This window comes from Furipterus horrens, unplaced genomic scaffold, assembly GCF_987537825.1.
Source record: "Furipterus horrens unplaced genomic scaffold, mFurHor1.1.pri manual_scaffold_4, whole genome shotgun sequence".
NCBI classification, from domain to species: domain Eukaryota; kingdom Metazoa; phylum Chordata; class Mammalia; order Chiroptera; family Furipteridae; genus Furipterus; species Furipterus horrens.
Window position 1 is genome coordinate 187103395 of NW_028327174.1, and position 14957 is coordinate 187118351.

The window sequence follows — 14957 nt, forward strand, 5'->3', positions numbered from 1 at the left end:
CCATGTGAGAAATGTCAGGCTATTTTGCTGAGAAATGCAGAGTTTATGAAAAATGTCTATAAAAAATTATTCATAATAATTTGCTGAAAATTTCACAACATATAGTAAATACACTCTTCTTATGTAAGCAGTGTTCTTTGACACAATTTAGGAAAAAATTTATTGCATTAAAATGATTTCATTATAACAATTATTTTAGAAAAAAATTCTTTCAATATGGCTTTTAAAGTATAATATATAGCATAATATAAAACCTATGATTATAATTTGAAAAAACACATAGCAACATGGATAACAAGCAAGAAGTATGCCAAATACTGCATAAATTTTTGGAAAAAAGAACTTCAAAATGTACAAAAAAATGAACACAAATGGCATTCACACTAGAAACACATATCAATAGATATCAACACTGAAAAACAGTTTATAAACAAAATGCTAACGCTATACTGTGAAGCAATGAAAATGTCCACTAGCAAAAGCTTCCTCATCATGCACACTGCATAGAGTTTTGATGATTATTGCAAAGATAAAGAAATTAAAAGGACTGTTTAAAATGTAAGTAAAAATTATAACAAATAATATGTCAGTATTTGAACAAGTGCAAAAATTCGAAATTTGGATCAACATGAGAAAAAGTTATATCAATATATAACCTGAGGTACAAAAAAAGAGAACAAAACATAAAATACGAATTATTCTATAGTTATTTACATTTAGAGCCATTGAAAAAAGAGCCGCTGGGAGCGATGCTGGCACTTTTGGGAAAATTTTTCAGCGTCACTTACAGCGACATTGGCACTCAAAGGGTTAGGATGGATTTAAAATTGTAAACCTAAATATAAAATAATAAATATTTCTTAAAAACACGTGATGTTTATATCTGAAAGTGGGAAAGCTTTCTAAGCATAACGAAAAAAAACTGATTTGATTGCAATAAAATTCTTGAACTTCAAAAAATATATATCACACCACATAAAATGACTAGACACAATAGTGTGATCTTTAGTAATAGGTAACATCAGTGGGAAGACGAACATTTTCCAAGAAGACCTAAACATTCAATCAACAAATATAAGTTGAACATCTTTTATGATCTGAGCATCATATCATATGCTCAAATTATACACCATGTGGTAGATGTATGAAATTCCTTCCATTTCTCAGGGGAAGTGCTACGCATATATCAATACCAACCTACATCATCTTGACTATAGACCTTCTAAATAATGATTCTGGGTTAGAGGCGGAAAAAGCAATAATTTCAACAAAAGGAACAGAAGATAGCAAGTTCTGCACTAGTCATTCTAATACAGGCAGGGGAACATACTTCAACTTCTGAATCATTGGAATCCAGCTGTGGTGGAAGGATAGGCAGCATGGCTTGGCCCATTTTAGCCATCCGAGAGATCAACTTGGCCTTGACTGTATCAGAATTCTAAAAAGACAGGAAAGTCATAAAAATCACCGTAATCAAGGTTCATTACCTTCAGTTAACTCTATGTGTTTGGCTCTTATATCATATCTAACAGTCCCCCTGCCATATACTATTTGAAACCTTTTCTTCTAGAAAATGAGTGCATTTTCTAGACTGGAAATATACATGGGTCATACATAATAACAATAGTAAAAATAATTCCCTTTATGTTTGGATTGGACAGAGTGGTTTCATATGTATTTCTTCATTTCAATTAAGTCTCCCCACCATATATAATTATTCTCATTTTACAGATGAAAACCTAAAGTACAGATTAAAGAGGTAAGGCATTTTAGATGACAGTACCCTCTCAAAAGCCTGGGAGAAATTCAGTAGAGATTTGGGGAGCGAAGGAAACAGCAGCACTTTGTTCTAGATTCAGGTTCATTTAACACTGACTTGACATTGACTACACATTACACACTGGCGTAGTCACACTGACTACACACTAGCCCCTGTGCTAGATGCATCTGTATCCATTAACTGGTTCAAAGCACAGCCTTCAGACTGGAGAGCACATACCTCTCAGGGCATGTAGGATGATCTATTGAGCCCAGAAGGAAATTATCATATCCTCTATTTTTAAATTACTTTATAGCTACAGTAACAAAATAGTAAACCTGTTTATAGGGATTGACAGTCCTTTATTACATAATATGTAAATAGACATAGGCTGGGAGTATATACTCATTTTTTAACTGATGGAGATGTATAATTAAAAAAAGGTGGATCCATCAAAGGAGGACTCCACACAATAAAATAGTATGATCTAGAGACAAAATAAGAATGAGGAAACTTTGTTTACACTATATGGAAAGATATAGTTATATATATTGTAATATGTAAAAAGCAAGGTAGATAATACACATAGTATGCTATTTTTGTGAAAGAAGGGGAGAGTAATAAAATATACATTCCTATTTGCTTGCATCTGCATAAAGAAACAGTGAAAGAACATATAAGAAACTAATAAAAGTAGTTGTCAAAGGGGGGGTGAGATGGAATGAGTCAGGCGGGGGCAGGGGCGGGAGTAAGTCTTCTGGATGTATATTGTGTTATATTGTTTTGCTAACTATACCATATGAATGTAATTACCTATTCAAAACAAAAAATAAAAATTCCAGTGTAAAAAAGAAGATGGTTAATTTTATGATATGTGGATTTGCCTCAATTTTTAAAAAAGAAAAATGAAAAGGTCACTAGTGTACCACAAGTTACTGAAACCTAGAAATAGGTGACAAAAGTAGCCATGTCTAGAGAGCATCATTGAACCAATACTAGGCAAATTTTTTTGTGTCTGTTCAAAAATCTGAAATGATAGCACTGGCTGGCTGGTGCAGCTCAGTGGATTGCGCGACAGCCTTCGAACTCAAAGGTCGCAGGGTTTGGTTCCCAGCCAAGGCACCTGCCTGGGTTGCAGGCCAGGTACCCAGCTGGGGGCGTGCGAGAGGCAACCAATCAATGTATCTCACACATGGAGGTTTCTCTCTCTCTCTTTCTCCCTCCCTTCCCCTCTCTCTAAAAGTAATTAAAATCTTTTAGGAAAATCTGGAATTATAACTATTTTTCACATTTTTTTTTTCCTCATATTTTTTGGCTTAAACTTCTGGGATTAGGTGATCACTTTTTTTACATTTCAGATCAATTATGTGCTTAATAATTCCTTCTAAGGGATGAATATAAACGAGTAAACTGGGTTTAGAGAGAAATTACTTATCAATTTCACTCCACATAATTATCCCATGGTAGGCGAAGGCCATAGGGCTGTAGAACTTGAAGTACTTTAGTTATCATCTTATCTACACGTAGCAAACTCAGATGCCATCATGAACCGGGCAGGGCAGCAGCAAACTACAGTGTACATCCTCCTAAAGGCATCAAATCCAAATTTTACTACAACAGTATGCTGATCTTATCTTATATTTGGGGAAACACAGAGGCCCAATGTCCTGTTCAAAGTCAACTAGCTGGTGTATTACTGCAAAATTCCTCTGAGTGAATGAAAGTATGAAGATATGTAGTATAATTACAATAATAGGTAGTGATTATAATAATAATAAGCTAATATTATCAGCTTTTACAATATGCCAGACATAGTACTCAAAACTCCATAGGCATTATTTCATTTAAACTTCATAAAAATCTCTTGAGAGATTATGAAGACATACTATTGTAAGTAGGCTCTGAGCTTAGTGTTTTATAAACAAATCTCTAATCCTTACAAGAACCCTATAAGCGGCTATGAGAATTATTTCCATTTTAATAATAAAGAAGCTGAGGATCTGAGAGGTTACGTAAATTTCTCAAGGCCACATGAATATAAGAATAAAAATTTGAATCTAGATCTATCTATGCAAAAGCCCAGGCAAATTTATACTGACTCCCAAGTAAGGGGAAATGAAGAGAGCAATCATCGATTTCTAGCTAAATCTAAAGTTCTCAATTAAAAAAAGAATCTCTACCCTGCACATGAAAACTTTTCAGCAAATTGGGGGTGAGGGAGACAGACTCATATACTCACTGTATTTATTGTAAGCTGTTCATTGAGGGAGTTAGATTTCGTACGAAGAGGTGGCTCCCTGAAAGCAAGTAAAGCATATCCTGAGATGAAAACAAAATCCATAATCACGAGTCCAGATTACACTGGATAAACCAATGGTTTTTCAAAATGTCTGCCAATTTAATAGCTGTAAAACAGAATTTTAACTCTTGAGTTTGCTTAGCCTCTGAAAACTGAAGATGAATAATTTTCCATCAAAATGCTTATTTACATTTTTTTCCCTGGGTATATATTTTGTGACTATGCCTCTGGCCCAATTTTATTCCAGGATTTGACAGGTATTCTTAAATATCTGAGTTAGTGCTTTTATAGACTATGAATATTAATCCTTTGTCAGAAAAATCTGATGCGTGTATTTTTCCCATTTTCCTCATTCCATTTTTAACAGTTATTTAGAATTTTTTTAGTTTTCAACTAGATCCCTATTTCTGAACCCTTCTCTGAATACTGTGGACAACAATAGGGCTGACACCACTCCAGTATCTTACCCTGACCTGAAAGGCCCCAGTGTGGGTGGAGACACAACAGGCTCAGCAGGAAGGCTGTCAGCACCAGGTACGGGAGAAGTTGCTGCAGAATCCCGGGAACCAACACTGTGCCCATCAGAGCCGGAATCTCTGGCAAACTTCACCTAGGGAAGGAACCCACAGGTGGAATAGGTCACCAGAAAGGCACTCTTCCCCCTCCATCCTTCTTGTATTTTACTTATTCTTCATTATATGACTCATAATCTGTTCATTGAGGCAAATCAGAACATGTAGATAAGCAAAAAGAAAAAAAAGAAGTGTAAGAATCACCTGCAATCCAGCCACTAAGCAATAACAATTGTAGAATTTTGGATGTAGTATTTCATATTTATTTTATCTATTTGTGTGTGTACATTATGTGTTTTTACAAAAATGGGGCCATACTGTTCTGCAATCTGCTTTGCTCATTCACTGATATATTAACATATTCCCATGTTACTAAATTAATGATCTACAACATCACTTTTAACTACCAAAGAGTATGTCTAACTACAAAGGTCATACCCTTAACTTCTATTATTTACAAAAAACAAACAAACAAAAAACTCCAAAGAATTCTGGGAACAGAAGTCATAAATATCTATGCTATTACAAAATATATTTCACCAATTCCTACCTGTTGGACATTGAGGTTACTTCTAATTCTCTCTATCACAGACAATACATCTATGAATAGTTATATATATATATATCTTTGCGCATAATATTATATATTTCTAAAGCATAACTTCCTAGAAGTTAAACTTTTGTGCATATTTTTAAGACTTCTGACATATGCCATTAAATTTCACACCAGCAGGAGTGAACTACTTTTACTCTACAAGTAGTGTATAAGTATTTCTTAACACTCATCACACTGGACATAATCGTTTTGTATCAGTCTTAATTAATTTAATAAGCATTTCGACTTGTAATTATTCAGTTACTGGTAAAAAATAATTTTTTTCTTATGTTTACAAAATGCCATTCTCAATAGGTACACATTAGTGTATTATCCATTACTAGCCATGATGTTCTCAAACTCAAAGAAAAATTGAGAGATTGGAACAGCTGTGGAGAAGGCCGCTGGACGCATGTCAGTGACAGAGGGCTGAAATGACCCAGCAGAGAACACTGTCCAGTTAGGAAAAAGTCCTTAAGGAGAAAAGCATATCCTTTCTCTGTTGTAGCAGGAATAACGCCACAATAAAGGTGATCATAATATTTATTTGTTGTATTTTATAGTTTATGATCACAAACATCACATTTGGACCTAACAATAACAGTATAAAGCAAAAAAGAGAGGGTATTTTTCCCCCCTCTTGGGGGGATAGCTTTAATTTATAACAATTTGTTGTAAATTTCATTATAAAATTTAAACATACTCATGACAAAAATTTTAAATGGTACCAAAGGGTAGAATGTAAAAAAGTAAGTTTTCTGAACTCCATTTCCATTCTCCAGAGAAAATCACTCTAAATTGTTCCTTTTAAAACTTCCAGAATTTTTCTATGAATATATGAATACATATATGACCATATATATATATGTATACACACATACACACACAGATGTATATGAAAATATACAGAGTGGGCAAAAATAGGCTTAGAGATGTTTGTATGGAAAAAAGACATGTAGGTTATGATTATTATAATAGTTTTATTAACTCTGTTTCACGTACTCACAACTAAACTTTTTACCCACCCTTGTATATAAACATATACATACATATGTATGTATTTATGTGTGTGTATACACACACACATATAAGTCCATACTATCAGTACTGTTTTGCAATTTCCTTTTTTCCCTTAACAATAGATTTTAGATATTCTTTAAAATACATAAAAGTCTACTCTATGAAAAAATTGTAACTTAACCAGTCTCTTAATAACGGGCACTTTGTTGTTTCCTGTTTTTAACTATTATAAACAATATAGCAGAGGGAGGAAAGTATATATTTTATGTATCTATCAATAAATGTTTACATACTTATGAGAATAAATTGATAGGATAAAATTGTAGCCATGGAATTATAAGTCAAAAAGTATGCACATTGGGTAGGAATCACTATTTTAAGGACAAAATAAAAAGGTTAGTGTAGAGAAGTGATTTGCTCAGTCACGACCTCTCCTAGACTCTGACTAGAAAGCCAGGAAGGATATAAACCTTGGTATTAAAAAAAGTCTTCAGAATCTGGTTTTCAGACATATTTATGCATTTTAGTTAACTAGCAAAGAGGACTCATCAACATGGCACAGCACAATTTTACTCACCCGCCTAACCTCCACCTCAAACACCAGGATTGAGTCCGTTGAATGAGTCCATCCTATTGCCCCTTCAGAGCCAGCAGCACAGGCTGGAGGGATGATAAGCAACCGCTTCCCTCCTTTTTTCATGCCCAGCATTCCATCCTCCCAACCCTTTAGAAATCAGAGAAGGGGAAAAGGTCATCAGACACACACCTCTTCAAAAGAAAAAACAAAGTATAGGATCATCAGGTTTCACTCAGCCATACTTTCAGGTTTGGACCTCTGGAAAGAGTTTAAGTTCAACTAGTCCGCTGCCTCCCCATAGGTAAAAAGAATATCTAGAACACGGCTTCTAATTTACTCATAAAAGCCAGCATAGCATATCTGGAGATGGATGAGATATACTTATTTCAGATGATGAGAGAAAACTGGGAGGAAGAGAAGAAGGGCGGCAGACCCACCCACTCTGGGAACAACAGCCAGGGCAACAGGTAGAGAGTGCCAGTCCCATACGGAAGTGGGAGAAGTGCCTGTGGTAAAGGGGAGAGTGCTGAGCACACGGCATTGTTCCCTCTCAGACCCCTCCCCCACACACAGTGCCACAATGTGGTGAAATGGGTCGCCTATACTGACGAATACCTAAGGCTTCCCTCCTTACAACATAACAGGTGTGACAGCTCTACCGAAGACACAGAGGCAAGCAAACACAGGAGCCTGTCAAGATGAGAAGACAAGAAGTATGGCCTGAAAGGGGGAACGGATCAAGATTCCAGTGGGAGACTAAGCGACAAGGAGAAAGCCAACCTAACAAATGAGGAGACAGCCAACCCAACAGATGCAGAGTTCAAAACACTGGTGATAAAAATGCTCACAGACTTGACAGATATGCTTAAGTATGGCAAATGCATGAGGGAAGAAGTGAAGGCTATGCTAAGTGAAATGAAGGAAAATCCACACAAAACCAATGGTGAAGGGAAGAAAACTGGGGTTCAAGTCAATGATTTGGAATATAAGGAAGAAAAAACAGTCAACCAGTACAGAATGAGAAAACAAGAATTGTAAAAAAAGAGGAGAGGCTTAGGAACCTCTGGGACAACTTTAAACGCGCCAACATCCAAAGCATAGGGGTGCCAGAAGCAGAAGAGGAAGAGCAAGAAATTGAAAGCTTGTGTGAAAAAATAATGAAGGAAAACTTCCCAAATTTGGCGAAAGAAATAGATATACAAGTCCAGGAAGCACAGAGAGTCCCAAACAAGCTAGACCCAAAGAGGACCACACCAAGACACATCATCATTAAAATGCCAAAGGTTCAAGACAGAGAATCTTAAAAGAATCAAGAAAAAGGCAGAGTTACCTACAAAGGGGTTCGTATAAGACTATCAGCTGATTTCTCAAAAGAAACTTTGCAGGCAAGAAGGGACTGGCAAGAAATATTTAATGTGATGAAAAGCAAAGACCTACAACCAAGAATACTCTACCCAGCAAAGCTATGGTTTAGAATGAAAGGGCAGATAAAGTGCTTCCCAGACAAGGTAAAGCTAAAGGAGTTCATCATCACCAAGCCATTATTATATGAAATGTTAAAGGAACTTATTTAAGAAAAAGAAGATCAAAACTAGGAACATTAAAATGACTACAAACTAACAACTATCAACAATTGAATCTAAAAAACAAAAACAAACAGAAACTAAGCAAACAACCAGAATAGGAACAGAACCATAGGTATGGGGATCATTTGGAGGGTTATCAGTTGGGAGGGGGAGGGGGAGAAATGGGGAAATGGTGCAGGGATTAAAAAGCATAATTGGTTGGTACAAGATAGACAGGGGGAAGTTAAGAATAATATACAAAAGGTTGAAGCCAAAGAACTTATATGCATGACCCATGGACATGAACTAATTAAGGGGGGGTGGGATTGCTGGAGGGAGGGGGAATACTGGGAATAGGGGAGCAAAGGGAAAAGAAATTGGGACAACTATAACAACATAATCAATAAGATATACAGATATACTTTTAAAAAAATAAAAGAAGAATGGCATTAAAAAAGAAACAAAAGCTATCATTTATCAAACACATTTTTCCAAGTAGTCTGACAAGTGCCTTACTTGCATTATGTTTAAGCCCCCAAATAACCTCTAAGTTGGCAGCACTATCCCATTTTACAGATCAGAAAACTGAGGCTTAGGGAGGTTAAATAGTTCAAGACCAGAATTAGTTAAATTGTTAAGCCAAAATCCAACACCTGATCTGTCTAGTTTCAAGGGCCATACCTTAACTTCTATGACCTACAAGAAAGGTCTCCAAAAGATTCTGGGAAAAGGAACCATACACAACGCTATGGAGCAAAACTTTTTGCCCCATGGATGAATAAGTACTTTATTATTTTATAATGCATCAGTATGTCCTGACAAAACAATCCCCCACATGTGTAAAATACTCTATGTTGTAACACTCTTGCACAGCTGGTAAAGAAAAAATTCACGACGTGAACCCAGGTCTGTGGACGCCAACCCCAGGGCTCCTCCTGCTGTTGTGCCACAGTTGCCTCCCATAATAATCGGGAAGTGTTGATTCAAGGTATCCCAGACAGATAAGAACCAACCCATACAATGCCCTTCTAGAAGAAACAGTTTCATGTCTTTTCCTATTAGGCTGTAGGAAGGATTTAATAATTTCCTCAGCACAGGATAAAAAAGAGTAGGAAATACAGAAATGTATCCATCTTCAATACAGTAGTCTCCTGCCTTATCTGTGGGGAATGGGATCCAAGACTCCCCAGTAGATGCCTGGAACCACGAATAATACTGTTGTCGGTGGTTATTAGGTTCTTCCACAGGATCATGAGAAAGGCATTTCAAGCACCCATGAGTGGGAGATTGTGGTGTGGCAACATGGTTTATTCATGTGGAGACAGAAGCTACCCCCTGGGTTTCCAATGTCCCATCTTCCTTTGTCCCACCATGGGAAACGTTCAACTGTGCCCTTAGCAAGGCCAAGACAAAAGCTAGTGTCTGGAGTTACTGCTTCATATTAAAGCCAGGTCCTTTTGAGCCCGTAGGCAGCTACTAAGAGGTCTCGGTCTCCATCCAGGTAGTTTAGCTTGTTCCTGCTACAGTCCATCAAGTTCCCTCCTGGAGCCTGTGTGTGGAGCCTGCATGTCCATGTGGTTGCTAGAGTTACAAGGTCAGACAAGTGCACCATGCAAGAGCAGGGCATGAGCAAGAGAGAGCTTAGTCCTTTTGGAGCCCACACCATCTGCTGCGGGCTTAGTAGCTAGACCCATGTGATCACATGCTCCCAGGAGAGGACAGGTCACCTGGGCAAGAGAGCTTCATCCTGGCCACATGGCTCAGTTGGTTGGAGCATCATCTCGCACACCAAAAGGTTGTAGGTCCGAATCCTGGTCAGGGCACAGACCTAGGTTGTGGTTCAATCCCTGGACGGGATGCATATGGGAGGCAACCAATAGATGACTCTCTCACTCTCTCTCTCTCTCTCTCTCTCCCCCCACTCCCCCTCCACTCATTCTCTCCTTCCCTCCCTTCCTCTCTCTCTAAAATCAGTGAACAACATATCCCTTGGTGAGGATTTCAAAAAACAAGAGAGCTTCTTTGTTCACCTGGGAATATATTAGCTTGGATTTGGGATGGGACAGGTGCTCTTTCAAAAGAACCAATCAACTTTACAAACTTTTGTGGGCTTGGCATGGGCAGGCCAACCCCCTACCCAACCTTCTTTCCCCAGGCTAGACTGACAGGTCTTTTTGGTCAGGTACCTCCCCTTGTGCCATTTTGACTTCCACTGCACTTGTGCCTGCCTTCCCCTGCTTCCACTTGGCAATCTGGTGCTGGAGGGGGGAAGGGAGGAGTGGTCGTCCTCTTGACAGAGCACAATGCTGTAATCCCCTGGGGTGTGAAGCTATAGCTTTCTGGCTAGCAAGCAGGCTTATCTTCCCCACTTTATTAAGCTCACTGTCTAGTCTCTTTTTCTAGCTCAATACCAACTAACAGCACCAAATCCTATATATGTATACTATGTTTTTTTCCTATATGTACATACCTATGCTAAAGCTTAATTGGTAAATTAGGCACAGTAAGAGATTAACAACAATAACTAATAATAAGTGGAATGATTATAGCACTATATTATTATAAAAGTATGTAAATGGCTTTGGGGACATTATTAAGTAAATTAAAGGTTACTTGAAAACAAGCACTGCAGTCCTGTGACAGATAACCAAGGTGGCTCCTAAGTGACTGCTGGGCAGGTAGCATTTACAGTGTGGATATGCTGGAGCAGGGATGATGCACCTCCAGGGCAGGACGGAGCAAGATTTCATCACACTTCTCAGAATGGCAAGCAACTTAAAACACATGGATTGTTTCTTTCTGGAATTTTCCATCTAATATTTTCAGACTGCAGCTAACCACAGGAAACTGAAACCATGGAGAGGAAAAGCGAGGATAAAGGGAGACTACTGTACATTGTCTCATAAGTAAAAAATCTTCCAAATGCAGACAATGTAACACGTTTTCCCCCTTTTACTTATAATCAAGCCTTTCCAGACTCTCAGAAGATACCCAGGTTAGAAATTTCACAAAATCCAATCTAAATTAAGCCTACTGCAACTGATAAAACCATGTAATAACACAGTTCAGCCTTTACCTTGATGACTTTTCCTGATCCTAATTTCAGGCGAAGCGGCTTGTCTTTGTTAGCAGTGGAATCAAAAACCTGCATTTTGATCAAAGTAAATGATAAATGAGGGCAATTTCAAAAATAATAATAATCATTATAATATGCAACTTACTATATACCAGCACAGTATTTCTGGAATGGGAAATGTCAAATATACTGGGAAAATAGTTCTTAAGAGAGCTAAAAAGACAGGCACACATATGGCTAAAGGGTGTTATCACACAGAACATCTCTGAGGCATTTATTTTCCAGTTCCAGTTTCAGAAAAAAAGTAACGTCATCAATTAAAAGCATTTTTCATCTATAAAGAACTTTCAAATAAATTATCTCATTTAACGTTGATACCAATCCTGCCACTAACCACAAACCTCCATCCACCAATGGGGGAAAAATTTTTAAAAACTTAAATGACTCAACAAGGTTAAAGTCAGGATAAAATGAATCTACTTTTCTTGACTAACAGTCTTAAGTTCTTTCTATCATACCACACTGCTTTTGAGGGCTTTATAATATCAGAAGACAACCCCAACCTACTTTTAGTATCTGGTATAAGAAAAACAGAAACAACTGGAAGGTCTAAAAAGAAGTTTTAACACCTAATCCCACAAGAATATATTCAAGTTCAAAACTGGTAGAGGACAACAAGACATACGAGTGAACAATTACCAAAAACAATACTTGGGAAATGGGTTTCCATTTTCTCTAAGTAGAGTCACAGTGGCACCAAGCAGATTTTATACATTAGTATTTCATGACTATGCCCCAAAAGCAACAGTAGGGATTAAAGCAGGGCTCCTAAAAGATTTTTTTTGGCCAACAGCAGCAATTCACAGCAATAATACCTTATAGTCTGAATAGCCTTCATGCTGTTCAAATTACAGAAGAACTTGCAGGGCACATTTTCTTACCTGGCCCAGTGCATGATTCTGAAAGAACCAGCTGGTATAGGCCACTTCCAAAGAATCTCCGACTTCCACAGCCGGGCCCTCTGTTACAATGAGGTCCTGTGAGAGTACTGCTTCCAGGGAAGAGGTGCTGTTGCACTTGGCAATGCACACCTGTGAGACAAAATCGAGCAGCAGGAACTTAGTTTAAGCTCAGTAAGTACTTACTCTACTTTTGCTAATGTTCTTTTCCGAACAGTGGTGTCCACTAACGAAACAGATAACGCGTTTAGAAGTAAACCATTCCAAAGTCAGTAATCTTGCCAGGAATTAAAGTGTGTGAGAGTATGGCTTTGGAGTCAGACTGTCTGAATACACATCTGGGTTTATGAACTGCCATTTAACTTGTGAACTTGGTCAAATAACTTCATCTCTGTGAACCTCATTTCAGAGGTTTTTTTGTAAAATGGAGATAAAACTTTGCAGTATCTCCTATGTAGTTAAAAAGACTGAACTAAATCGAGCACTAGGCACAGCGCCTAGAAAAGAGCAGTTAAGTACACGTATACGTTAGCTATCACTGCCATACTGATTTACTGCTTCAGCGTTTGGGGTCCTAGGCAAGAAAGGGAGCTTCTTAAAAAAAAAAATCCAGAAAGCATTTTTAAAGACAATGTAATCACGCAGAAATTCATTTTCTTAATATGACCTTTTCTCCTTTCTTTCCTTTTGATTCGCACTGGCCCCATCCAGCACCCTGACTCACCCGCCTCCTGCTCCATCCTACCCCTTAATCATCAAGCCCTCAGGACAATGAGTTTCTGGTCGGCATTAGACAATCTTAGGAACAAAGCCGCAGATATACTGACCACAAACAAAGTTTCAATAAAACTATAGATAATATCTAGTCCTCAATCATGTTTCAGCTCCAGACCCAGAAAAGCAGTAAAGCCAGAAGTGATGCCATGGCTGACATGAGGACCAGATGGAGCGATAAACTACCTTCTGCCCTAGCACCAATCGATCAGCAGAGACCACAATCCTAAGGCCCTGAGTCCCCTACATAATCCATCTCGTAGAAGCCATCGGGAAGCCACGTCTTTGAGCCCTGACTCACCTGTGACTCTGGTCATGGCGCCACGTCCTCAACTAATAAATCCTTACTTTCTTTGCTGCAAACTCCTGCTTGTGTGTTATTGGACTTTGATGTGCACAGGTAACAACAACCAGAAAAAAAGGGCCATTTACAAAATCGTGTGGCATTCCCATAATTTATATCTGCACTACCTACAGTTTTAGCCATATTATTTTAGCACAGATCTTAGACAAAGAAGTAAGGAACATCTTTACAAATAATTGTTCAATAGTGAATGTTTGTTTTGTGGCATACCATTTTAGTGTTGTAACATAGCATACATTAGAAAGCTGTTATTCATTTTCTTTTTTTAAAAAAAGTTTCATTATTGTACTCAAATAAATGCCAAGCAAGACAATGAGATATCATTTACCAAGAAAATAAGGCTAAAAATTTAAAAACCAAGATAATTTCAAATGTTGGCACAGGTATAGTGAGAGAACTGACCGGAATATAAAGTAGTACTATCTCTCTGAAAGGCAGTGTGCCAAAGTGTATACAGAACTTAGAAATATCTGAACCCTCTGACACAATCTTTCACTTCTAAAAATCTAGCTTAAGAAAATAATCAGGGGGGGAAGAAAAGAACACAGACTTAAATGCTCACTACGGTATCATTTATTTTAAAGACTGAAAACAATCTAAATACCTGAAGGCAAAGGAATGACTAAGTAAATTAAGAAACATTCATATTATTAAGCTTTCAAAATGTTTCCAAATAATTTTTCGTGAGGTGGGAAAAGATACATTATACATTGCTAAATAAAATAAGCAAGCTATAGAACTCTTAAAGGAATGGATCTACATATACTTTATGGGTCAAAAACAGTAACACGTTAGTAGTGGTTATTTAGGGTAGTAGGGTTATGAGTGATTTTTTTTTAAATGGTTTTCTAAGTTTTCCACAGTGATCATGTAGTAACCTTTAAAAAATCTCTTTAAAACACTTTTTAAAAAATAATTTTACTCATTGCTTATGATAACTTATGAAGTGGAAATGTTTTAAAGAACTAAGTTTACCTTTAGCCTTTTTTCTCTTAAAGTCTCATTTTCAAGCAATTTGAATTAAGTATTTCTATTATTTCCTTGAAATACAATATAAGCTCAAGTGACAAATTTAGTGGGTTTTTTATGCTTGGCCACTAACAAAGTATAGCAGGTTAGGATGTTCCATATATTTTCCCCAAATCAAAAGAAATCCAGACTAGTGTTTGGCTTTTCATAGGAAGAGTAAGATGGTCTTACCTGTTTATTGAACTCCACAGCAGCCTTTTCTGACTCAAACATGATGGACCAGTTTTGTCTCTGGTCATCGTAAAAGGTGCTATAGTTATTGGGCCGAACCTAGGCAAAGGAAAAATGTTGGCGCAACTTAACTCAGGCAGCACAGCAGATAAATCTGACTGCCTAAACTCATATAGAAGGGCCGTGACTAAGGTGGA

General features: G+C 37.4%; 1 protein-coding gene across 3 annotated transcripts in view; it reads right to left on the minus strand.

The window, feature by feature from the left end:
• The window catches only part of FKBP15 (FKBP prolyl isomerase family member 15), a 53045-nt gene that overhangs the window by 23187 nt on the left and 14901 nt on the right, over positions 1–14957 (minus strand). For 2 of the 3 annotated variants that reach the window (XM_090274584.1, XM_090274582.1), the window contains exons 6-12: positions 14761–14859; positions 12405–12554; positions 11464–11532; positions 6823–6969; positions 4526–4668; positions 3999–4056; positions 1331–1438 (exon numbers count right to left, since the gene is read on the minus strand). In XM_090274584.1, the coding sequence (XP_090130710.1) occupies positions 1331–1438; positions 3999–4056; positions 4526–4668; positions 6823–6969; positions 11464–11532; positions 12405–12554; positions 14761–14859 (774 nt within the window). The remainder of the gene's footprint in view (positions 1–1330; positions 1439–3998; positions 4057–4525; positions 4669–6822; positions 6970–11463; positions 11533–12404; positions 12555–14760; positions 14860–14957) is intronic. The other variant, XM_090274583.1, reaches the window with a different exon arrangement.